Consider the following 24,929-nt stretch of genomic DNA (forward strand, 5'->3'; position numbering starts at 1 on the left):
TACATCTATACTGTATCTATTTTATTTTTAAAAGGTATTTTGTGCAATTAAAAATTTGTTAGATGTCAGACAACTTCAGAAACTAATATAGCAAACTTCAGAACTATTATTCTCAGATGACATCATCTCTTTTCAGAGATGATTGAAGTTTCCTCACAGTTTTTAGCAGCTGAAGAGAGCTTCTGCTTTTCTGCCCAGGACAAGATTTAGACTTACTTTCCTCTAGAGTGACTGCAATCTCTGTTGCTTCCTTTTGGTCACCACACTTTAGTTTGACATGAGTTGCCCTTTGCTTCAATTTCTGAGTTTTTCTCTTTAATTTCTGCACCTAGGAAGAAAGATAGCATGTTACGTACTCCAAAGACCCACAACTGTAGAGTTTACGAGATTTATACCAAACTCCAAACTACAGATGTCCAAGGAACATTAAAAAAAAAAGTTTAAACTTACTAATCTTGCACAATTGTCTTGCTTTAACAGAAAACTGACCTTGCCCATGCAGAAAGAATTACAGAAAACTAACCTCACCCACACCCAATAGGTTGTTGAATCCCATCACTCCCTAAGGTGAAAATGCTTGCTTGAGAGAGACAGAATATCATCTGTTAGCAATCTATATTTACAACGGTCCTTTTCCATTTCAGATTGTACTACCCTAATAAAAAAAAACCAAACCAAAAAAGCAATAAACCTCTAAAATGTATACTGTTTCTTATTGGTTACTGTATCTAAGCAGCTTACTTTGAGGTCTCCCTAGCAAAAATGGAAAACAGAATAAATAGGGTTAATTGCTAAAGAATGTTTTTTTAAATGTCAAATTATAAGTCTTGACTTGCACTTGGCGTGAAAAGGTCACTTCCCAAAGATAAAATTAGGCTGGAAGCATTCCAAATGCCAATTTAGGCTTCAAGTCCATTTCTAAAAATAATTAACTTTAATTGCATTCTAGAACATAGTATTAACTGTGAAACACCGAGATGACTATGACATTTTCAGTATGACGGGTTCTAGAAGTAGAAATATACATCAGAAATATTAAGAGTGGTCTGTACAAAATACAGACCTATGTGCAAAAGCATCAGTATAGGCAAAGGAGCTATGGGAATGGCCTGTATTGATAACCAGGGCATGACAGACAGCAATTATACAGACGTTACTATTTACATAATGATCCTAAAGGGTGTGCTCTGATAAGGCTGTACAGGAGCACAGACGACTTGCCAGAAGATCTGCACCCTGATAATAGGCAAGGATGACAACAAGGTTGCACCACCTTGTACGTGCAAAACAAACGCAAACTGTAGCCATGAAGATATGTAAAAGAAAGAAATAAAGGTGCAGTTGTCCACTTAGGTTCCTGGATGATGAACTCAGCAAGATTCTGAGGCAAGGAAAACACCATAATTGTTGGCTCCTCAAGAATATATGGGATTTATTCAAAAAACAGTTGACATTGCAAAGAGAGGCAACGAGGACTCAATCCATATTGCTAACATGCGACTCTGACAATTCTGCTTTGATATAAAGCACCTTCATGCTTGCAATTACATGGACAATAAAAAGTCTGAGTGAATAAAATCTATCACAGAATGAGCATGAATAAAATTGGTCAGATTTAAATTAAATTAACTATAACCTCCCCATTTCATAAGGCCTCACACTGAGTTTTGTTTTGTTTCCTGTATAAGCAAAATTCCCAGGTGAATCTATCTATCCTGAAACATAAGATGGAAGAACAGAAAGCTATCAGACAGAACTATGGATTTAATTTTTAATCATATGTTCCAAAACAAATTGCTACGAAAGAGTTAAGCTGTTCATCTACAGAAGAGTGATTTTATATGGGTGTGTATGAAAAGTTGTTATCTATGGTTCTAAACCAAATACTGACAGAATGCAGACAGGTTCAGGGTTAAATAAAACTGAAAGTTTTGTCTGGCTATGATTTTGGAGAACCTCTGGTCAACAGACTATTTAGTTACCAAGAAGCTTCAATATTTCAGAAATATAAAAGACATTTAATCCAGTCTGTACAGGAATTATAGCTTCTATTTTCTCATTTCCCAGAGGGACACAAAGGAATGAAATCTCAACAGTTTTTCTTAACACAGTGAGCAGAAGTGACAGACTGAGCAACCCAGCTCTGTATTGCAGAATGGACACAGGGCAGGAAGTTTTCCCACTAGCATACATTCCTAGCTGCCAGCTGTGAGCACTTTTTCTTGATCAAATGAATGAATTGGGAGGTACAAGAACACGAGGTAGTAGTTTAATTACAATAACTCATACTGGAACACCCTGGCTCAAAACATTCCAGTGACATTCTAGCTGATGACAACAGGAGGCAGAGTTGTGGCAGCCTTTCAACTAGAATGTGACTAGCTAGAGACTTTTCACGTTATTCTTACAGTAGCTTGATGCTTTATCAGCTTGGATATTTGTTCTCCTTTAATCTCCATTTGTTTTACAAGGCAATCCAGCTCCTGTTCCAGGCCTTCATGAACTCTGGAATCTTGAGTCTCCTGTATCTGCTTCAGAAGTTCTTGATACTCACTGTTAAAGACAAGAATGGTACGCTAAGTATTCATGATATAGTCCCTAGGATTTCTTTCAGTACTTCCAGTGTATTGCAGGAGCTACTAGCTATTCTGTCTGGATTACAATTTAGCATTATTTACCCTCTCCCACAACACATATTAATCAGGTATATATTAACATGAGAAAAGGAAAAGCTTTTCCCATGCGTCTGATTTTCTCATTCCAAATTTGTAGCTGATGTCCACCTTATTTCTCCCTCTTCCCACAGACTTAACAACTACACATACAGTAGTGTACGTGAGATTTTTTAAAGCAAACAGCAGCTATGCAATGCAGCATTTTCACTTCCTGCCTGCTTTAGTGCAGATTTAGAAAGCTTAGCGTAGTACAGAAAAGTATTGTTTAAACTAGTACATTCAAGTTACAATTTTTCTGACAGATCACTCAAATTAAAATATTCTATTCCATTCAAAATTAAATTAACTGATTTAACTGAAAAAAATTGTGTAGATCTTCTTGATACTTAGATATCTGAACTAGTTGAAACCAGAGACCCTCTCCTAGATAAGGCACTTCTTTACAAAAGTCATGGCTTCTTTTCGGACTTTGAGTAATTGCTGCTCCTTGACAGTTTAATTGAAGCAACTGGTTGTTGTTATAAAAAAAAAAACCCAAAGCCTGTCCTTGAACTGCCATGAGTAAGCCAGACATTGTTTTTTGAAGATGAGGTTGCTTGCCAGTTTAAATTTTGCCACATCAAGGGTTTCAAATCACTGTCAACATCCTAACTGGTTTAACCAACACACCCTCCTCTGTGGTGTGTGTGCAAACCACAGCTCATCATGTCAACAGGTCTGCTATGACCAGCTACATAGCTTTGGCCCACAATTCTACAAGCTTGCATTAATCAGAAGATGCCTAAGAACACAAGTTGTGGTCCCCATTTACTTGCATGGCTAGAAAGATACATACACTCCCATTTAATGCATTAGCTTCTTCCACACCCTGCCCATTTTCTAGCAGGAGACTGTTCCTCTTTCACAACCCCCTTACAGGACCAGCAAGTTCTCCTGCAACAAGCAAACACTATGAAGGGCAGACTGAGCACAAAGACCCATCAGCTACGCATGTACGGAGAGAACACAGAGTGAGTGCAAAGGAACAGGACAGATGATGTGACAAGACTATTCATGCCAGTGCTGTACTAACCTATTCCACCACCCAGACTGACTGCATCCTGCAGCCCTACTTAGTATTAACACCACCTTTGCAGTTTTGTCCTGAAGAACATTTTTGGCCTACTCTGTAAATCCCAGAGTATGCTTATAATTTCTAAAAAGCACATGCTTGAAAGATTTTTCGTTTGTTGCAGCTCTTAACTTCAGTAGCAGCTCATGTAAATACAGGATGTGGAAGCAGAAAAACCCAGATGAAAAGTATGTTGCTTGCTCACAAGACCAGTTAAACAGTAGGAGAGAAAGAATTTTTTGAATGAGAAAAATCCTACCAGTCAAGCCTGCTCAGGTCATTCTGTCGAGGAGTAGTCCTACACCTAAAACAGGCTAGGCTCAACTATATATAGCACACCTGTAGCTTCTCAGAGCTACTGCTGAAGTCACTTCTACTCATAACACCAGGGATGAGTACTCACAAGCTCATTTGGCCCAGCTCATCTTGTGTGGCCAACAGAAGGTCTGAAAGGCTTCTGGTGGCAGTAGGTGACGTGGAACACGATGATACATGCTTTGAAAGGGCACTGTGTCTGCAAATCCCAGACGTAGCTCCTCTTTTTCTTTGTGATGAGATACATGGATTGCGATGCTTCATAATATGCAACACACTTTGTATGTTTGCACTGACAGAATGGCTGGAGCTGACGGACTTAAAGAAGAATTATTAAGTGGTTTACAGAAGTAAATAACAATTACAGTAAAGAGACTTACTCAAACTGTAGATGCCACTTTAGTGAGAACATTGGTTTCTACCCACCTTCCCAGCCACAAAAGGTAGTTCACCAGCCTTTACATGTAATTGTGAAAGGCGCATTTTCTTCATTGTAGGATTTGTCTGACATAAGAAAACATAAGACAAGAAATTCCAATGTGCTGACCCAAGAGCACAATCTTAAACTTTATTTTTTTAGTAAGTAAAATTCAAATAAACACACAGAGAAATGCATCACCTCAGTTTCCCTCTGGTTTTAAAAAAATAATTTCCCTCCTGTATGTGTAGTGAGTAAGACTTTGTAATAGCTGAGATGAATAAATTTTATTCCATATGCATGTAGCAGATAGTTTGACAATTAGGTTGACATTAAAGAAACTGAACCTTGCTTAAGTTTTCAAAACCACAGTTGCAAAATTTTGACTGATCTGCAACATGTGTTGCAAAATGAATTCTCTCAATTTCAGCAATCCCCTCAAAACACACCATCTTGAGAAGCTGAGTTAAAACTCCTTTGGAAACTAATTTTGCCAGATAAACTGAAAGGCAGCTAAGAGAATGTGGGACGGCAGTAGGACTGTAACAAAGGTTATTGTCGAGATGGTAAGGAAAGGTTTTCCAGTGAGGTGCTAGCAGCCCTAGTACCACTTTAATTATTGAGGGAAGGAAAGAAAAAGAAAAGGAAAAGAAAGGGAAAAAAAGAGTTATTTAGCACTGTTTGTCACTTTGAAAATGGAGTAAAGTGCAGCAGATGAATCAAGTGCCTCTTACATCACCGTTTTTCACAAATTCCAATCTCTATGTGAGCCAGATGCTATCAGCAACAGTATGCTAATAAAATTTTTCATGTTACCTTCTTAGGTTTTTTCTTCTTCCCATTTTCATTTTCAGGTTCACATTGAGATGTTGCTGAAGACATCAAACTTCTGTTTATATGAAATCCTATTTGAAGCTGTGGGAATAAGCAAAAAAGAAAACAACCATTTAATGTAATATTAGAAGTATGAAATATCATAGTTTAATTAATTCCCTCTTTCATGCATGGATAAGAACCAATTAAGGGAACTATTAACTGTCCTGGAAGGCATAAGCTACTGCTTGGAAGGCATAAGCTACTCTTAAAAACTGAACAGATTACTTGGAAGGCAGGGTGTTGGGCAGATCTTACAGCACTGTCTTAGAATTCCTCATTTTCATATCCAGCTGCAGCAGCTGTATTTTTCCACTATGACAATCAGCAACTGAGATAAGCCAATTCTGCCACATGCTGGGGATCTGATCATAAAATCCAAATAATATGAACATTTGGCTTTACAATCTGGGGACAAACTAAGCCTTTCTGTGTAACATTGAGGTCAAAGCTGCTGGACAATCATTAGACTGCTCTGTAGTTCAAAGTTGATATCAAGGCCCATGATAAACAGGATAATAATCATTCTCAATTAAACACAGGACAAGGACTTTGTTTTGGCATGTGTAACAGTTCCGGCTAAACAATGCTGGAGGTCCACCACTAAAGTGAGAATATTCTGGCTTTTCTGTCATCAAAAGGAAGTGAACCATGCCACACCCTGTGTTTCCCAGCCCAGATTCAACAAACCTAAATCCATTCTGCAGTGCACTAAGATGGCACCAATACTAGTTTAGGACTCAGTTTACTGGACCTAAGTCCTTTCTTGAGCAAATGTTTATGCTACTGCTAAAGTCAGAGTACCTGCTCTGGGAAAGTCATTCTTAGTATGTTTCTCAGAAGATAAAATCTCTGTTCTAGGCTTTCTGCTCTGCAGCAGCAAGCCATTTAAGCAAGAAACCCCAAAGCCTGCAAGTTTTCAACTGTGTCATTCTGCTAGACTATGGAGGTAGTCAAACATCTGGGCTACAATCTGCATGTTCTTTAAAGCTTGCTGGATTGATGAAAACCCATCATCCTTGGATGAGGTATAAAAACTGACAGCAGTGATGAATTAAATTAAGGTGTCAGCTTTGTTTATGGCTAGGTTCTTTCAAAGTAACTCTTCAGCTCTACATTAACCCACCCCACCCCAAGGGAATCCCCTCACAACTGCTCTCTTTCAAATGGCTGCTACTTATCCACAAAGTGAGGTTTGGAATGCTACTACTTTGCCCCTTTAACAAAAGGTTTCTTTGATTTTGTTCTCTTCCAAAAATATTCCTCTCTCAGATGTATGGTGGCCCAACAAACTGATTATGGCTTCACAGAATAATGAATTATTCAAGATCTCATTTGATGAACAATCACTGATCAAAGATTTTTCCAAGTATAGCTCTATTTCTAGGTACTGCAAATAAAGGTTATCTGATTTAGTTGCAGATTTTCTAGAAATTAATTTTCTACCTAGATCACTTAAAGCAGCATTGAGGCAGATGAACTGTGTCATTAATACAAACCCAAGTAGAATCCTCACTGAGATATGCAACACACCTGGTAAGCTTTTCTAATATGTAGTTTATAACTAGTCTAAGAAGTATTGCTGGAGTTCTCCCTGGGTAAGAAACATGTGGAGTTAAAATGTAATAAAAAAAGAAGGTATTTTGGATGAGAGAATAGCTTTCTTCAGTCCTAAAAAATAAGATAAAATAAAACCTTTTCAGTCTACCTGAGAACTTTTATCTTGTATTAGCTTCCGCTGATGGTCTTCCTTACAAATCTTTTCTTCTAAGTGTTTGATCTTGTCCTGAATTTGAAGACAAGAATGATTAGTCACAATTCAGTTTGCCATGCTGAATCAGAAGTCTGAAGTAGCTTGCAATTGTAATGTGGGATAACAAAGGAATGTAGCAACTTTTAAAGCCCAGACTGAAAAAAGACTGATGCATATGAAACCGAAGTGGCATTCAGTCAGGTATGCTTTAACAGAAGTAACTTTTGCAAAACTTACTACTATTGATAGTACGCCATAAAATTATATCAAATGACTTTCAGACTGTCATTCCATGAATGCTTACTTCGGCAATTCTCTGAGTAGCAGTAAGTTGAAGACACTCTTTTTCTAGTATTTCAAGCTTTTCAAGTTTTGCATGCAGTTCCAGCCAGTTCTGATCCTCCTCTTTCCGCAGCTGGGCCTGGAAAAAATAAGCAAGAAAGGAGTTGGCAGCTGAGTGAAACTGTTTCAGACAGAAAAAAAAAAATAAAATCCCACACTACAGCAAAGGTGTTTGACTAGTTTAAATTTCATATTTTTTAAATTGAAATGTGATGAAAAATACCAGGCAGACAAAGATGACTTAAGTTTCCAGCAACCTTTTTGTTTACCAAATGTGCAAGTATTAGCATGGTTTCGCTCATTAGGAGTTCCACCCAGGGAGATTTTCATGCAATTCATTGAATGGTTGTCATCAGCCAGTCAGTCAGACAGTAAATTGCTTCTGTTTGCTACCACCCTGAGCAAAGCTGAGGAAAAATGATGGCCATAAAAAAATTCAGATCCTGCACATTTCTATACTTTTGAACTATATAGTTACTTTGTAAGTATGCTAGAAGGCTTCACCTGTTGTTCTAAAATAATTTTCTTTTCCAGTTCCACACTGGAAATCATTTTCTTCATGTAATCCAGCTGTTTCTCCAGCAGGGAGCAGCGGGACTGTGCTGCATTTAACTGCTCACTTGCATCTACAGAGAGAAACAAGACATTTGGTACAAGCAAAGGGAGCTACACATTTAGCCAGACTGTAATTTCATTGAGGAGGTCTCTGTCTTCAAAACATGGAAGAAAAGTGTTGTTAGTATGAACCAATCATATGGTTAAAATATATTTTATATATAAGACATGAGAATCAAAATGTTTTTTCAGAGCTAGTCTTTAATTTGAATTCCAAAGATGTGAGCACTGCAGTTACTTCGATCTGTATCAGCAGATATCTAACCAGAATCTGGTTTCTTCCCTTCTCCTATCTCTTCTCAAGTTAGCAGTGTTATGTAAGCAGCTGCTTGCTTATTGTAAGAGTTAAACATACCACCTGAAATATGATTAGTCTTTAAAATAGCTTCATGGGTTATGCAATACTTCATTAATATATGTAAAAAAATATCTCAACTCGATCCACAATTATCAAGCTCCTATACCTCCCCAGTTTTGAAGCAAAGAATGAAGGGGGGCTGTGTTAATTAGGAGTTTTTCAAAACAAACACTCCTTGGATTATATAGTCTTAGAGCTGCTGTGGCTACACCTTATCACTTAAAAGAAATACCTTTCCTCTGTTGCATCAGTTCTTGATGTGCTGTGTCCTTCTCGCAGGATTCATGTTCTAAGGCCTTCTTATACTGAGCAGCTGCTCTGGAGAGGCTGCACAGATCAGCTTCAGCCTGTGACTTCTCCAGCTCTAGACGGTGGATCTTTTCTTGAAGAGTTTTCAGGGCTGCTACTACAGCTAGCAAACAATGCAGCAGTTACATCTTAAGTAACAGTTCCCAATTGTGATGATGATGATGATGATGATCACTATTAGAAAACACTTCACACTGCAATATAATACCTAAATTTTCTTCCTAGAATCACTCCTAAAATTAATTATATTAATTATTAAATATACTAACACATGCAGAACATATCTGGGAGAAAATGGACATGTTTCCTGCATAACTGAGGTATAAAACATTGGTCCTATGAGCAAAACTAGTTTCACTCCAAATGGTAGCAAGCACAAAGAAATCATGACAAATAGAGTATAATAAATCCTGGGACTTCTGTTTACATAGAAGCAGGGAACACAGGTATCCAAGTGAGGTCACAAGTTTTGGTGTAATACAACTGGTTTGCACAGATTAGAAAAAGAAAACATGCTCAGAACAGGGGGAGAAATCAGATACAAAGAGAAAATTTAGCAATACTTTATTGTTTCAAAAGTTAATGATTCAGTATCTAGTTTCTTGTATTTGATGATTCTTTAAACCACAGAAAGAAGTTTGCAAGACTTTGCTTTTAGCTTTTTGACAAATCAGTATTTGTCAAAATTATGCCGAAAATAAAAGTTGTAATTTCAGCTACAAGAGAAAGTCTACCAACACTCCAAAAAGTATATACACCTGTGGAAGTTTAAGACATTTTCTGTAACAAGTCAAGTTTATTTTCTGACATTTTGTAAGTCCTTATTCCAATTCTCTCATTACAGGAATACCCATCAAATATTGCTAGCTCCTTAACAACTTTCATCAGCTTAAAAAAACCCCAAACCAATAAAACAAAACCAACTTCCCCTGCCACTCCTCCCCCCCCCCCAGATAAAAACCAGATACCCAAAAGCATAAAGCGGGACCATCTTTTCCATCTTTCTATTGTTATGTCAAACATTTCCTTATTTAAACACTTAGCTACGTAACATTACACTGAACATTTTAATGCCAAAATGCCCAAACTCTGCACAACATATGATAACTTCCAAAGTGGCAGATTTTTCAGGTGAAGAACAATGATCACATGCACATTCATGGGCTATGACTGTAAGTCCAAGGATGAGCATCCTTATCATTCACCAAGCTCCCCAGATACGCTAAGCCCCCAAGCAATTGCTTTGTGAGCTCCAGAGTAGTCACCCATGAAGGCACACAGCCACCATAGTGGACCCATATCTCATATAGACTAACTTTCATGCTGATAACTTTCCTGAGAGTTTGAATTGTTCAGAAGTTCTCCCAAGGAAACATACCACACAAAAAATTACCTAGAAGTGATTTTAAGCTGGACAGAGTCAAACAGTGTGATGCAAAGCCAATTTCAAGTCATACCATACTGGAGGTACCATACTAATGACCTTTTTTTACTGTATTTAAAGTCATGAACTGCTTCTGCTGAATTTGAAGCATCCTCCTTTGCTTTTAGAGGAAGTCTGACAACTTTAAGTTAAACAAATTTCAAAGGTAAAGTTTATAAGGATGTTAGAAGACTTGCAGAGGTTTCCACTCCAGACATATGACTTCAGGGAGACTACTCCCTCAGGACACATATACATCCTGTCTCAATGTCAGCCTGATAATCACAAAAAGCCATTGAACTGAGTAAAACAGAATAGGGAGTTTGCTCAGGAGATTTCACATGGAACAATTAAAAAGACCACTTTAAGGACATATTTTGGCTTTACCCTGATTATTTGGGATAGAAGGCCTGTCACCAGCAACAGCTGCCAACTTCTTTGATTCTCTATAAGCAAAGGCTGCAGGAAACATCTGATCTGGTGGCTGAAGAAAGCTTCCTATGAAACTGTTCTTTGATTCAGAATCCATAGCCTGTAGAAAGAGAGCTACTTAATATTATTAGTTCTTTAACAGACTATGTAAGATTTTTCAAAGTATGTCACTGGGCTGTCCCTGGCTCTGTTTATATCAAACCAGATCATGTGCCCAATACTACTACTACTACTACTACTACTACTACTACTACTACTACTACTACTACTACTACTACTACTAATAGCAACAACAAACCCCACACCCCCCCAAAATCCTGTATTTTAAAGTGACTCCAAAACAATGCCTTTCATAACGCTAAACACAGCTCTCTTTGACCGCTCAAAATTTTCCAAGATTTTTCTCGGTGGTTTCTAGTAACTTATGCTGATTTTTGTACTTTTAAAACCTAAGTATTAACAGCATTTTCTATTAACTGTTTTACAGACTTCAATGTCTTGCCTCTAAGTGCTCCCTGCAGAGTAAGCATTACAAGTTTTACAGCCTGTTTCCATTTGCAGCCTCCTAAATGCTTTTCTCCCCATCTTTTTGGATGAAAAACCAAATTACACATGGTAAATAATGTCCATTATTACATAATAAAGACACAGTTCTCCACATTTAGTGTTGAGATATCAGAAGGATATTTAATATGCCATAGCCCCAGCATTATCCCCATTATCCCCCAGCATTATCCCCATTATTAGGCATATGTATTAAATCCTGTTTCTCTACTCCCTTTCTCCCCTGTCCTTTCACATTCTTTGTTTTATCAGAAGCACATTTGAAGACAGTTCACACCCTGTCAAACAGTGATTTTCCTTGATGCTCAAGACATGGACAGTGAAACTTGCAGAAATGCTTTAGGCTATTACAACCTCTAGGAAGTTAAAGCAAGTTTTAAATCAACCTGTTGCTACCTAGCAAAATAATATAAAGCATTTCACTTGATACAGTGTAAGAAATTAAGAATATATACAGCTTCAGCTAACAGAAAAACAGTTTATTTGAAGGTTCAGTGACACAACAATTATGGTATCACTTGAGTTTAAAATACAAGGCATGCAACTGGAACAGTCTTCCTGCTTGGGCAAGGCTATTTACAGATGTTAGTCTCCAAGAAGGTCACCCAAAGGACGTATCTAGTAACAGGAGGAAGCAACATAAACCAAGACTGGAGCCTGTGGATGACGCAGACTGGGAAAAGCCATTCATACTGGGGGGGTGGGGAAAAAAGTTTTCAATAACAGAAAATTTTTCCAGGACCAGCTCTTACAGCACTGTTGCAGGGGCCATATAAAACAAGAAAAAAATCACCCCCCATCCATACCATCTCTTCAAGACATGCACTAAACCAAAGGTATGCAGAAGCCCTTTCTTCCTCCTCCAAGCTGCCATCACAGAGATGTCGATACAAGCATCTCTTCACCAGGGCTTGCTTGATTTGAGGCCTCCTAAAGACCACTGCTTTTGTGTGCTAACGCTCCCAAGGCAGACCACACCATTCAGGGTGGGCCCCCTGCCCCGAAGTGGGAAGCTATCCAGGCTACCTTTGTACAACAGGCCTTTTCCAAAGAGTTTCCCATGGGCCATCCTGTCCAAGCCCAGGCCACAAGCTGTCAGTGCTGGGTTGGCAGCAGGAGGCAGCCAGGCCCTCCACTATCTCTGGTAAGAGGTCCCACCTGGTGACGCTGCCACATTTATGGCCACAAAATCTGTTTATAGGCCTGCACAGCTCTGTCCTGGAGGACCCAGAAAGGCCATGCAGGGACACCTGACTGATTCTAACAGCCTGCCAGGCCTATCAGCCATGTCCAACAACACAAGGGGCAGTGGCAGTGAAGGGCACAAAGCAGGGAGGTGCAGAAACCTCAAAATATGGACGGGAAAGTCCTGTGGCCACAGGGGTAGGTGGGGCCAAGACAGGTGAGGAGATGGTCCTGGCATGGCACAGTAACCAACAGTGTTCCACAAAATAAGAGATAAGCAAGACTGACCAATTTTCCCATTGCTTCTCACCCCCCTACATGTTGGTGACAAAAATGACTAGTAAAAACAGTCCATAAAAATAAGCATATGCACATGCAAAAAGTTTCCCACCGCTGCTGTGAACAAAGGAAGGCAACTTTGGAAACACCAGAGGAAGAAGGTGATTTTTGCTCACACAACCCAACCTTGTGGCAGTCAGCGTAAGTGGAGACTCATTTTTCCAACATCCTCCGGTGGAACATGGCTCCCTCACATGCCTATGCAGCTATGCACCAAGCAGCTTCCTTATTACTTTCACATAAACAAGTTTTGCCGTTTCCAAGGAGATGGCTCTGTGGGCAGTTATAAGGAGGGCGGTGATCCAAAGCAAATAATGAATAAGAGAAGGAGGGAATAAAGCACCAGAAAATTTGAGAGTTTTGGGACAAGCTCAGCAACACGAAGGTGCAGGAACATGGGGGACACCCACTTGGGAGAAAGGGAAGTAAAAACCCTTTAGTTCTGCAAGTGAAGCCAGAGGAAAGTGAAAGAGAAGAGGCCAGCTCACCCACCTGGTGGTGGTGATCCAGCTAATCCAGTGTGGGCTTCAGCACAAAAACCTGCAACTTTTTCAGCACAGCAGAGGGTAACACACACCCTGCAGCTGGAGCAAGGAGATCCCCAGGCTGCTCCGAACAGCACAGGCTCAGCAAAGGGTGTGAAAGAAAACACCACAGGACCGAGACACCTGTGTTTGCAGAAACTCAGCTGCAGACATAGTTATGGATGCCTTGCTTTACCACAGCTTCCTCAGACGCAGAGGCTGTGTGAAGTAGGCTGAAGTAATGGTTGCTATAGTGCTTGGAGGCTCTGTCAGCATAATTACTCTAGGAGAGGTGCTCTGGTGTTGTCGAGTCCTAATATCTTAGCAGGTAAATATAGCTTATAATGATCACACTGCACAGGAGTAATGCCAACACTGCAGACTTCAGGCAAAGAGATGTGCCAGGAAAAGGATCAAGTCACTCTGCAGCAGCAAGACATCACTAAACGCCCTGGCCACTTTCAGCCCATTGCGACAAGAAACCTATCAGGAAATAATTAAGTAGCTTGACGTATGTTTTAACGTCAACTGTCCTACCATCAACTTTTTCCCCAAGTATTTAAGCTTCTATAAAACCATCACAAACAGGTTTGCTTTTTAAAAAGTCTAACACAGCCCACATCCATTGCAAGCTTAAACCACTCTTTTATTCCATGCTACCATGGACACCTGCCCTAGAGAGGTGCTTTAAAGCAGATATTCCCAAACAGCGATATTTGTACTAACGTAACTCCACAAGGCTTAGGGGGATCTAGCACTTGAACAGTGCTCATTAAAGCAGCCAGAACACCATTGTTTAGACAAGCCCTTCTTTGAGGAAATCAGTGCACTCCTTTGAGTTTGGGGAACAGCCAAGGGAGAAGTATGCATATTAAACAGAGGTTGACAAAATAGAGGGGAGGGGAAGAAGGAAGAAATGCTGCACTCCCACCCCAGCAGCCTGCACTGCTGTGGTAAGCAGGGTGAAGCACTTGTGCTGTGCAGGTCACATCTGGAGTTAGCACCAGCTCTTTGAGTTTTTAAACCAGAACAGGCCCAGCCTGTGTTGGTGGATGCAACGGTGATGCTCAGATACCCAATGTTATTTTACGCAGAAAAACACAAAGTAGCTGGCTCCTACATACTCTGCATCAAGCATAGGGCAAGTTGGTGCTGACCATGGTCTTTCCATTTAACCATCAGCCTGGCCAAGCCATCTATGTTTTTCTCCAAGTCTGAGCCAGGAGGCTCAAAGAGTTCTGTGCCACACGTTTGTAACCCTGTGCATGGTGCATGATGCCAGGCACAGCAGATTAGCTCTGTGACAGTACTGCACTAATGCACATGCAGCGTCTACTTCCTACCTTGCTGCAGCCAGTGTGTTCATCCCTGGCTGGATGAGCATCCCTCAGTGGGACCACTTCTGCCTGTTGGCTCACCATCCCATGCAGGCTGAGAGCGAGCTTGCACAAGATTGCTGGGGAGCAATCCCGTCATCAGGTCCCTACCTGTCTATGTGACTGTCATGCCTCAAAGGAGAGCAAGCGAGCTGGAGTTTGGTACCTTAAGACAAACAGGGAATTTCCCATTTCATTTCAGTCATCTAAGCACTAATAAGATTTACTTTCATACAGTTTCCACTTAGTTTTGCTGAATGTGGCCTGCATTAAATGCCAGAGTACTGGATTGGGTTGCTGTAAAAATCGACATTTATTGCTGTCTTTCAGCATAACAACATTAGGGAAATAACAACTGAAATCCCAAATGTTACAGAAAGATCAGTTATAACTTCTTCATCCCCCTCTTCCTCTTCTTTCCGTTCCTCCCCTGCATTGCTAGCCACATCATTAAAAAAGTTTTAAAAAAATGTCTCCCAAAGTGAAAAGTCCTGAAACATTCTGCCACATACACAATTATGTCCCATACTTTAAAGCAGCATGTGGAAAAGCTTTTTCCACATGTGAACTACAGCAGACTCAGGGAATAATGCTGGTTTAACAGTCTCCCAAAAAATACTAAATGAAAAATGTGATAATGTAAGGAATGTTTCCACTAAATTCTCTGATGTTTGTTATCTCATGGAGACATTGGTTCATTTAAATCACTTGTGAGGGTAACCTTTTAGAACCAAAGAAAGAGGTGCTGTCAGAACACCTTCAAAGGAGAAAAAGAAAAAACAGATCAAAGCATTTTTCAGAAAGAAATACAAAGATATATATCTGATGACCTGACCTACTGGGCATGCAAAATTTATAGTGGTTTTTTTCATAACTGAAAACAAAGTCTCAGATGAACCAAGGAATGATTCACTGTTTATCTGACCTAAGAGAAGTTTTAAGAACTGCCCCAACACAGGCTATACCAAGAAACTCCCAGAATTCTGGCTGCTGCTTTGACTGTTTGAGCCAAGCTTTGCTGGCGAAAGGCTATGTGAGAAACCATTTTCTTGACACAATCCAAATCGGTCTATTTTTCCACCCTTTCCTTTGAGAATCAGGGGGAAAGCTTGGTCAGCTGTAGTAGCTAGGCTGCAACACTCAGCCTTATTCCCAACAGAAAAAGAACAGCCCTTCCACAGACAATAAATAAATAAATAAATAAATAATGTTGTAGGTAAACCGCACTGTTGTTTTGGGAACATCCAGTCTCTAGCATCCTGATACAACTACTTTAATCAGCCTGAAACATATGACATTGCTCAGGACATATCTAAGTAACTGGTACTCCCATGCCATCTCTAATCTAAGTGGGTTAGAAGTGAAATGGCAACAGCTGCAAAATAACAGGACGTAAAACCTCACTGAATCAATAAAGCATTTCAACATGTTTTTAAGGTTTGTCATGTTCCAGTTTAAATAAGTTTAGAGAAAATGGCCAAAAAATTGTTAGAGAAATTAAGGAAGCTAGGGGTGTTTTGAAAAACTGACACAGATGAGTCCATGGGAGTCAGTGTGTTGCACAAACTGCAAGATACACACTGGCAGTCTCAGAACTGGATATATAAAGGTTAGGTGCCCAGTTTCTTCTTTGATACTACGGTAGCAAAACCTATTTATTCCCGAATCGCAAGTCTTATGCAGAACTTTCATACAATCATTGTTCTTCAGTCTTGGAAGAAAAGGAAAAGAAATGGCATTTTATGTTTTCTCATGACACTGTACGTACTGTCAAGTAGGACAAAGCCTGGCATTTTAATGAAAAAAAAAAGCCAAACACCAAAAAACCAACAAGCTCCTAAGACTTTTCACTGTGTCAGACCTAAGCATTTATATTCATATTTTTCTAGTTCCTAACTGCTAGAGATAAAAGAGAACAAAAAAAGAGGAAGAAAGAAAATGGAAATGAGTTATACAAGTACTTTGTGAACAAGGCAAAAAAATTACCTGGTGGGGAAAAAACTGAGCTATTTTTATGACATTTTTTTTAGGAATAGGTTCTAACCTGGCAGTTAGAACCAGGCAAGCAAATTTGGGTCATAATGTCATTAGAGTTCTGCTGTTTTCTTCAATGAGCACAGCAGACCCAATTCCCCATTCAATTGGGCCTTCATTCAAAAGGGCATGATAGACTCATAATCAATACTTTCTGGGGAAATCCAGTTGGTGCAAACTGCTTTAACCTGTATGTGCACACAGTAACTGAACTTTGAATTCAGAGGAGCAAGACTGCAAATTCCTATCTAGTAATATGTTAGCATGAAGGCATCTAGCCTGGAATATAGTGTTATCAAAATAATTACATTCATAAATCCTTAATCAGTCCAAAGTAATCAAATACAACCTTTTTGTAATAAGTATCAAACCCAAACTCAAATACTACAAATGGTCACTAATATACTTCCTCACTTCACTCATAGTTCCTCTTCTCCTGTCATCCACCCCCACGCTGCAGTTGGGTTTTGCCCCTCATCTCCTCTGTTTTCATTGTATTTATATCATCCTGTAGCTTTGTTCCTTGCCCTTCTCCATTTGGCATTTTCTTTTCCCACTCCATCTTCTAGCATAAAAAATTAGGACTTTTTTCAAAGTAAAAATACCCGGTTTTCCCTCAAACAAGAATAACAATCGAATTTCTTCCTTTTATACTTAAAATCCAGTTCCAACAGATGCTGTTTGCTCTTAGTACACTGACTGATGTGGTAATTGAAGGTGGTTTCCTCTGTACTATACATAAAAAATGTAAGAAGTTCCTTTTTCTCTTCACTATTATTTTTTGCTGATGCCATCACACTGTTTTCCATATGTAGTTTGTTTAGCTTAGTGTGTCCTGACAGATTGGAAGGCAGAAGGAAATTACTGGCTTTGGCTATAGACCCTTGATTAAAAGGAGGAAGGCTTTGCTGTTGTGGAAAGGGAAGGTTTTCAAGGGCAAGTGACTCCAGTATAAAAGACTATATCTGTGCACAGGCAGAATAATTAGAGATTAGAAAGGCAAATGCGAAAAGGAAAAGTCATATTAGAGTAGGGCAGGGCAAATATAAGAGTGGGTTGAAATGACAATCATAGCGAAGAAATATTATGAGGTATGGGATAGTTCTTGCAGGTACTGACTCATTCACAGTAAATACTTTTACTGCATGATAATTTTCACCTTTTGTGTCTCAAATATTTAATAGTATCATTGACAGATTGTTATGAATGTTGCAACTTTAGGCAGATGAAACACACAGATTGTGTTGTCACCGTTGCCTTGGAATTTATTTTTAAAGTAAACTTCTGTTTTTACCAATATTTTCTCAAGGAAACTGTCAGTCTCTTCATCCAGCATCCTAGCACGAAGATAGAGTAGGAGGTAGATTTTTAGACAGATAACTATAAAAATTTGACATGGATGAGAAGAGAAGCACAAAGAAGGTAATCATTCATAGGACTTGTCTCCTTTTAGCATCTACCACACCTACATTTTTTTTCCATATATTCCTACGCTACTGATAGCTAGGCACCTGGCAGGGAAGAAGAACTCCATTTGTACATCAGGCAACCTAGGGATCAGAACGAGGAAGAAAAATAAAAAGATGCTAACAAGGAAAAGATAAGTTTCACTCCAGGCGAGAAATTATTCCCAAAATCCTATTTTGTCAGGAACAGTTGTCTTTAACAACGCAGAAAAATTGCAAGCAGATCTGAGTCAGAGAAACTCCTCAATCTTATTTTGGAGACCTATTTTGTTGAAGAATAATTTTAAATAATATCATCTGTTTACATGACTCAGAATATTCATTGCAACTTCAACGCATCCTCATTGTGCATCCTGACCAGGCACAATACCCTAAGTATTACTGCCAAATAGTTTATATATCATATGGTATAATGAGTACTCAGAAATGCAAAAATAGTTTTATCACTACTTCTGCCCTGAGTATTCAAAGTCATTACTTGCTTCCATGTATTTAAACTTTCATGACTTCAGTGATTCAAAGTAAATCTGAGTAAGATGCTACAAAATTCTGCACAATGTTGCAGACAGAAAACTAACTTCAAATGATTATAAAATTTTTAAAGGCATTTCTTCCCTATTAACTATATGCAGTTTCTGATTGCAAGGAAATTTAGTGGATCTCTAGTGTCTTGTCTTAAATCCTTGCCATTCTGTGTGATCTTAGTAAGTTAGAGGGATGGGACTAATAAGGGACTAATGTTCCAGAATACCCGAACCTTTCAGCCTCAGGGCTGAGTGTGGTGATGACAGGCTTGCATTCCCTGAATATAAAAGAAGTGCAAGTATAGATCCAAAACAAGCAGCAAACTCAGTGAGGAGCTAACAAAAGTTGAGTTGGGGGAGACTCTATGAACGCAGATAAGTGTGAAGACCCACCCTAGTGCTTGGCACCTTTATACTCTTTGGACTCAGAATTTGGAGTCCTTTTCTGGCAGTGAGGGCCAAAATCCATTCTTAAAAACAATGAATAAAGAGTCCCTGTAGCTTTTCTGCTCTGTGACTTCATTTCATGCAGCTGCTGGTCATAGCATTTTTCTTTGTGTTACTGCTGGAAAACACCAAGGTCTCTACTAACAGACAGCCTGCCAAAGGTGTTTAAAAGGCCTTCTGGCCTGTCAGCAGATATAAATTCCCAATAAGCAATGTTCATTTTCTTTTAAAGTGCAGCTGGAGGAAACAGTATCCATCTTCTCTGTGCTGTTACCCAGTGGTCATAGGACTTGTCTGGAAGTGGGAGTTCCTGAGGAACATTCATGCCTCATCCCTGACGATCATGCTAGACTGGGAGGAAGAAGAACAGGAAGGAAACAGGGAGTCACCACCTTTTTGTTTGAAGTTATGACCCTGTTCTGAAAAGCATATAAAAGTCTAGAACAAGGATAAGGCAGCTGAGGCAATAGACAGAGTAAAACAACGATGTGTCTCTCTCATCTAGTTTAATCGTCAAAACAGAGACCAGGGGTTTATTCATGCATTTTTGTAGTAAATAGTTCCTGGATAAAAAACAGCACTGGGCTTGGGACTAGTTACCAGAAACCAGGAATAACTGCCTACAGCTCCCTGTGTCTCCTTCCTTCTAGTTCACACCAGTGTCACATTTGCCATGCTTTCCAAAAGGGCATAAATTCAACAACTGAGGTGATGAATGTTTCCTTTCCATTTTGCAGTCCTTCTGAGCACCTGGGATATTTTTCTGGGAGTTAGGAGGTGTTGACATAAATGCCTTTGAGCTAAAAGCCAATATTGTCATCACTGACGGTGTACTGAAGGTCAGCACTCTAACAAATACAGCCAGGCACTGAAGCTAGCTGTGGCTACAGCAGCAGAACCTGACTTGTTGGGCTTGGAGAGGTTTCACTCAGCTGGACCTCTCTTGGAGCTGCTCTACCTACTTCCTAGGCCACAAATGGGCACAAAGGGGAGACAGGTACCAAGATGCCCAGTTTGGAGCAATTCTGAATATTTCTATCCAGAAACAGACTAACAGAGTTCAGGTGGCTGCTCAGTGGAGTTTTTCAGAACTGAACTTTTAGTTCACCCATAGTCTTTTCTTAGTCTTCAGTGTTTCAGGCCACATTTATATAGTTAAGTACTATATTTAAACAGTTAAGTATAAATGTAGTATAGTCAGAGGGTTGGCAAAGTGCAGCAGGACTTTAAGTGGCCTGCAGTTTTGGTATATCACGGCCCAGCTTTTCTCAAAGCAACCCACCCTTCAGCGTAAACCTATTCCAAAGGCTTTCTGCATGAAAGATTTGGTCTCCTAAGAAGCAGCCAGTGACTAACTTACCCATCCCTGCTGCATTTGGGACCTCTAAGGAGGCAGGGTGGCAGAGTTTGGTGCAAATGTACACCTGCAACACATAATAGGCCAGAGCACATGCTAAATGTACAAACACATGCTCAGAAGTAAAACAAGGCCACCTTTTCTCCCACATAAAATCACAGAATGGTTTGGGTTGGAAGGGACCTTAAAGATCACCTTGTTCCAAACCCCCTGCTGTGGGCAGGGACACCTTCCACTACACCAGGCTGCTCAAAGACCCCATGCAACCCAGCCTTGAACACTTCCAGGGATGGGGCATCCACAACATGAAGAGTTTCTTCCTAATACCTCATCTAAACCTAGCTTCTTTCAGATTAGAGCCATTCCCCCTTGTGCCATTGTGAGGCATTCCATCGCTATGTGCCTCTGCAAAAAGTCCCTCTCTAGCTTTAGGTACTGGAAGGTGCTGTAAGGCCTCCTCAAAGCCTTCTCTTCTCCAGGCTAAACAACTCTCAGACTAAACTCCAGGCTAAACTGTCTCAGACTGTATTCACAGAACAGGTGTTCCAGCCTCCTCTGATCATCTTCATGGCTTTCCTCTGGACTCACCGCAACAGGTGCACATCCTTCTTATGCTGGGGACCACAGAGCTGGACACAGCACTCCAGGTAGGGTCTCACAAGAGCAGAGTAGAGGGGCAGTATCACCTCCCCTGAACCTGCTGGCCACACTTCTCTTGATGCAGCCCAAGAACACAGTTGGGTTTCTGGGCTGTGAGCACACACTGCCAGCTCATGCTGAGCTTCTCATCTACCAGGAGCCCCAAGTTCTTCTCCTCAGGGCTGCTCTCAACACATTCTCCATCCAGCCTATATTTTTCCTTGGGATACCCTGACCCATATGTAGGATCTTGCACTTGGCCTTGTTGAACTTCAAGAGGTTCACACAGTCCCACCTCTCAAGCCTGTCAAGGTCCCTCTGGATGGCATCCCTTCCCTCCAGCACATTGACAGCACCACACACCTTGGTGTTGTCAGCAAACTTGCTGAGAATGCACTCGATCCCACTGGCCAGGTCACTGACAAAGATGTTAAACAGATGTTAAACATCTTAAGCTGTAGTTTGCTCGATCTTCGAGTGTAGTCTGTTGGAATGATATACAAGTCTGGACTTGACACCAAGCCTGAGCCTGTGTTCAAAGGCAGTAGAGGAGTAGCCTTTGGCTTTTTGGTATCTCGCTGCAAAACAGGAGTCACAGAACTTCGTTTCCTCAGAGGGTTACTGTGAAGCAAAATGCATTATACTGTGGAGTGCTATTTATTGTGGCAACATGCCAATACCCAGATCTAAAGAGGGAGGGTGAACTTTTAGAAGATAGTGATCCCATCCTAGGTATTTACTATTTGGAATGAAGTAAGCCTTAACAAAACTAGGTGTATATGAAAGCAGTTGAAAGAATGTAATTTAAAAAGCAGTTCCTCCTAAGCTGCATGTTAGCATTAGTTCTACAGTAATCGACTAAATGCATTCTGCAGTAAACTGCTCTTTTGTGACATACAGAAACTGGAATGCACTTTTAAAAGTAAATATAATATATTTTAGGCCTTAGATGTTAGAAAGGACATGAATACAACCACTAGATACTGTATTTTCAAACATAATTCTGCCACTGGGTATCATTTGCATATGGCTATAGAAGTTCTTATCTAGTTAAAAAAAGAGGGAAGTTGATAAGTCATCAAGGAAGGAAATAGTGAGGTTTAAAACAGCCACAAATTTGTTTTTCTTCAGCTTATCATTTTGAAAACTCAAATGCTGTAATTCTGGATGAGCTGCCAGATTGTTTCCTTCATAATTCTGCCTTTCTCTTATCCATTCTTTAGAGATCAAAAACAAGCATATTAACTTCAGTCAGTGAACACGCAAATCAAACAAACACATTCCCCTAACTTCAGGCTCTGATTAATTCCACTGGTAGCCTTTGACCTTGATTTCCACAATGTCTTGCAGTGCATAAGGAAGCTTGAGCTTGTATCAGAAAACTGCAGAGATTTGGTTTGGAAAAAATAAACCACCTTCATCTCCATTACCAAAGTACTACACTAAAATCTATAAAACAAAGAGCTGAAATCTGAAGTTTAGGCCTTGGAGCCAGTTTCACAATCTGTTTCCTGTAGCCAGAGTTCACTTGCAGCCAGTGGAAAAAACAACTTCTAAAAGATAAAAGGCAGTGCTGTGGCTTTCTATCAATCTTACCATTCAGTATGTGAATATAGCTGTACCAAAGTCTAAACCAAAGCTCCAGTTCTAATTCTCGTTCACTTTATTGATCTTGGATATACGTAGCCATTATCAGAGACACCCAACAAGTGCAAACTTATCACAGGAAAAATAAGATCTACCAACTTCTGAAGATCAAAATTTAGATAGAAATAAAGCAAAAATGCTCAACATGTCTATTCATAGGTAACTGGGAGACCATAATGAGTGATGACAGAATGGGACAGGAAGCTAAAGTGGTAGCTAATGTAAAAAACAAAACAAAAAAAACCCCCAACAACATAAAAAGTACTAGCAGAATTATTTTCTTTGAACCCATCAATCATGATGGGTGGAGGCCTCGAGTGCTCAAGAAGTCAAGACCCATATTTATTACAGGTAGTGATGATTTCGGCAGATACATTGTTCGTGAGGGTGCCAAAGGCCTGGAGGAAGCAGCTGTGTGAAGCAGTCCAGGCCTGTGCATGCTGCCAAACAATAGCAATGCAGTCTCCTTGCAGAAAGGATTTTATGGGAAAAAGAGACCGATCTTCTTGAAAGGCACAGGTAACGACAGAATGACACTTATATTGCAAGCTTTAAAGAAACAGGGACAGAAAAAAAAGGGATGCCAAATGAAGAAACCAGATTCTTTACAAATAAAACAGCTACTGATGGCCCAAGCTCTGTTCCTGGACTCAGAAATGGCTTCTGTATCTTTCCGTGGCAGAAGAGTAGATTGTTCTGCATTTACCTTTAGTTTTGAGGTTTGAACTTTGGAGTGGGAAATGTGTACGGAGGAAAAAAAAGTAATTACGCAAGACACTATATAGGCCCAATGTCCTGTTCCTAATTTACTTCCAATTATTTTTTTGCCTTTCAGTATTTTCAAAATTTTAGTTTCACAGTTGCTTTAATGTGAGAGCTGTAAACAGTTCTGCCCTTGTTTCCCTCTCCTTTTCCCTGCCAAGAGGTGAACTGCATCAAGGAACTGACTTGGCTGAAAATTAACCTTATCAAAAAAAAAAAAAAAGCACTTTTTTTTTCTCTTAAGTAAAAGCATGGGAAACAGCAATACCAGCCCATTTGGTGGTAGATTACACTTAATCATAGAATGGCTGAGGTAGGCAGGGACCCCTGGAGACTTTCTGGTCTGACCTCCCTGCTCAAGTAGGGCCACCTAGAGACAGCTGCCCAGGACCATGTCCAGATGGCTCTGGAAAATATCTAAGGATGGCGACTTCTCAACCTCTCCAGGCAACCTGTGCCAGCGCTTTGTCACTGTCACAGTAAAAAAGTATTTCCTGATGTTCAGAGGGAACATCCTCTGTTTCAGTTTGTGCCCATCACCTCTGACACTGTCACTGGGCACCACCGAGAACACCCTGGCTCTGTCCTCATTGCGCCTTCCCTCCAAGTACACATAAACGTATAGATATATACACGGATAAGATCTCCCAGATCTCCCCTTGAGCCATCTCTTCTCCAAGTTCATCAGCCCCTGCATCATTTGGATTAAACCCCTTCCCTTGCATTAACTTGGATAAAAACACTGCAGAACTGTTGCCCAGTTTAAATATTGTGGGGATGTTTTTCCCCCTGCCATTTCAAGTGATAATGGCTCCATGTTTCCCTAGCATCGACTGTTTTTCCCTTCCCTCTGACGAGTTTACTTAAGCTGTGTCCAAGGCTCCTGCTGAAGCGCGCCTCTCACACGCCTTCAGGGTCGCTTAAAACACGTGCGTGCTTAAGCTTTTGTCGGTGCGAAGCTCTGAGGCAAACCTGATTCGGGGATTGCTTCACTCCCCGCTGCCGGCTGCCCTCTGCGCTCAACGACGGGAATACCGCGCGCGCTTCCCGCAGCGAACGCTCCCTCTTACCCTCCCCCAGGAGGATCCGGCGGGGCCAGCCCTGCCCCGCGCTGCCTGCTGGGACATGTAGTCCCCCCCGTGCGCAGCGCCGCCTGCCGGGACACGTAGTCCTCGCTCGCGGGCGCCACTGCACTGCCCTTCGGCAGGACTACACATCCCAGCACCCCCTCCTGGCGCTGCCGCTGCCCGCCACGATTGGGCCGTCGTGAGCGAGCGCTGAGAGACGATTGGCTGATCGCCGTGCCCGTCGTGCGGGCTCCCCGTGCTGGCGGAACTCCTGCCCCCCGCCCGGTGTGAGGGGTTGTCGGGGGTCCGTGGCGGCCCCGGCGGGGAGGGCTGAGGGGCGGCCCCAGCCCTGCCTCTCCCGGGGCGGCCCCTTC

General features: G+C 40.8%; 1 protein-coding gene across 4 annotated transcripts; it reads right to left on the reverse strand.

Annotated features, from left to right (window-relative positions):
• On the reverse strand, nt 1-24,554 carry CEP57L1 (centrosomal protein 57 like 1). Of its 4 annotated transcripts, none has more exons than XM_064649819.1 (11): nt 24,461-24,554; nt 10,580-10,724; nt 8,693-8,872; nt 7,992-8,113; nt 7,450-7,566; nt 7,101-7,178; nt 5,336-5,434; nt 4,528-4,605; nt 4,190-4,419; nt 2,409-2,553; nt 1-328 (listed from the first exon to the last, which is right to left on the reverse strand). In XM_064649819.1, the coding sequence occupies exons 2-11, from the start codon at nt 10,719-10,721 to the stop codon at nt 113-115; spliced, it is 1,407 nt and encodes a 468-aa protein (XP_064505889.1). In that variant the 5' UTR covers nt 10,722-10,724; nt 24,461-24,554; the 3' UTR covers nt 1-112. The 4 variants fall into 4 exon arrangements, with proteins under 4 accessions (XP_064505889.1, XP_064505888.1, XP_064505891.1 ...); XM_064649818.1 differs by lacking the exon at nt 24,461-24,554 and adding an exon at nt 12,215-24,449; XM_064649821.1 differs by lacking the exon at nt 10,580-10,724 and having other exon boundaries at nt 24,461-24,549.
• Nucleotides 24,555-24,929: the final 375 nt, after the last annotated feature.

This window comes from Pseudopipra pipra, chromosome 3 (genome assembly GCF_036250125.1).
Source record: "Pseudopipra pipra isolate bDixPip1 chromosome 3, bDixPip1.hap1, whole genome shotgun sequence".
Taxonomy (NCBI): Eukaryota; Metazoa; Chordata; class Aves; order Passeriformes; family Pipridae; genus Pseudopipra; species Pseudopipra pipra.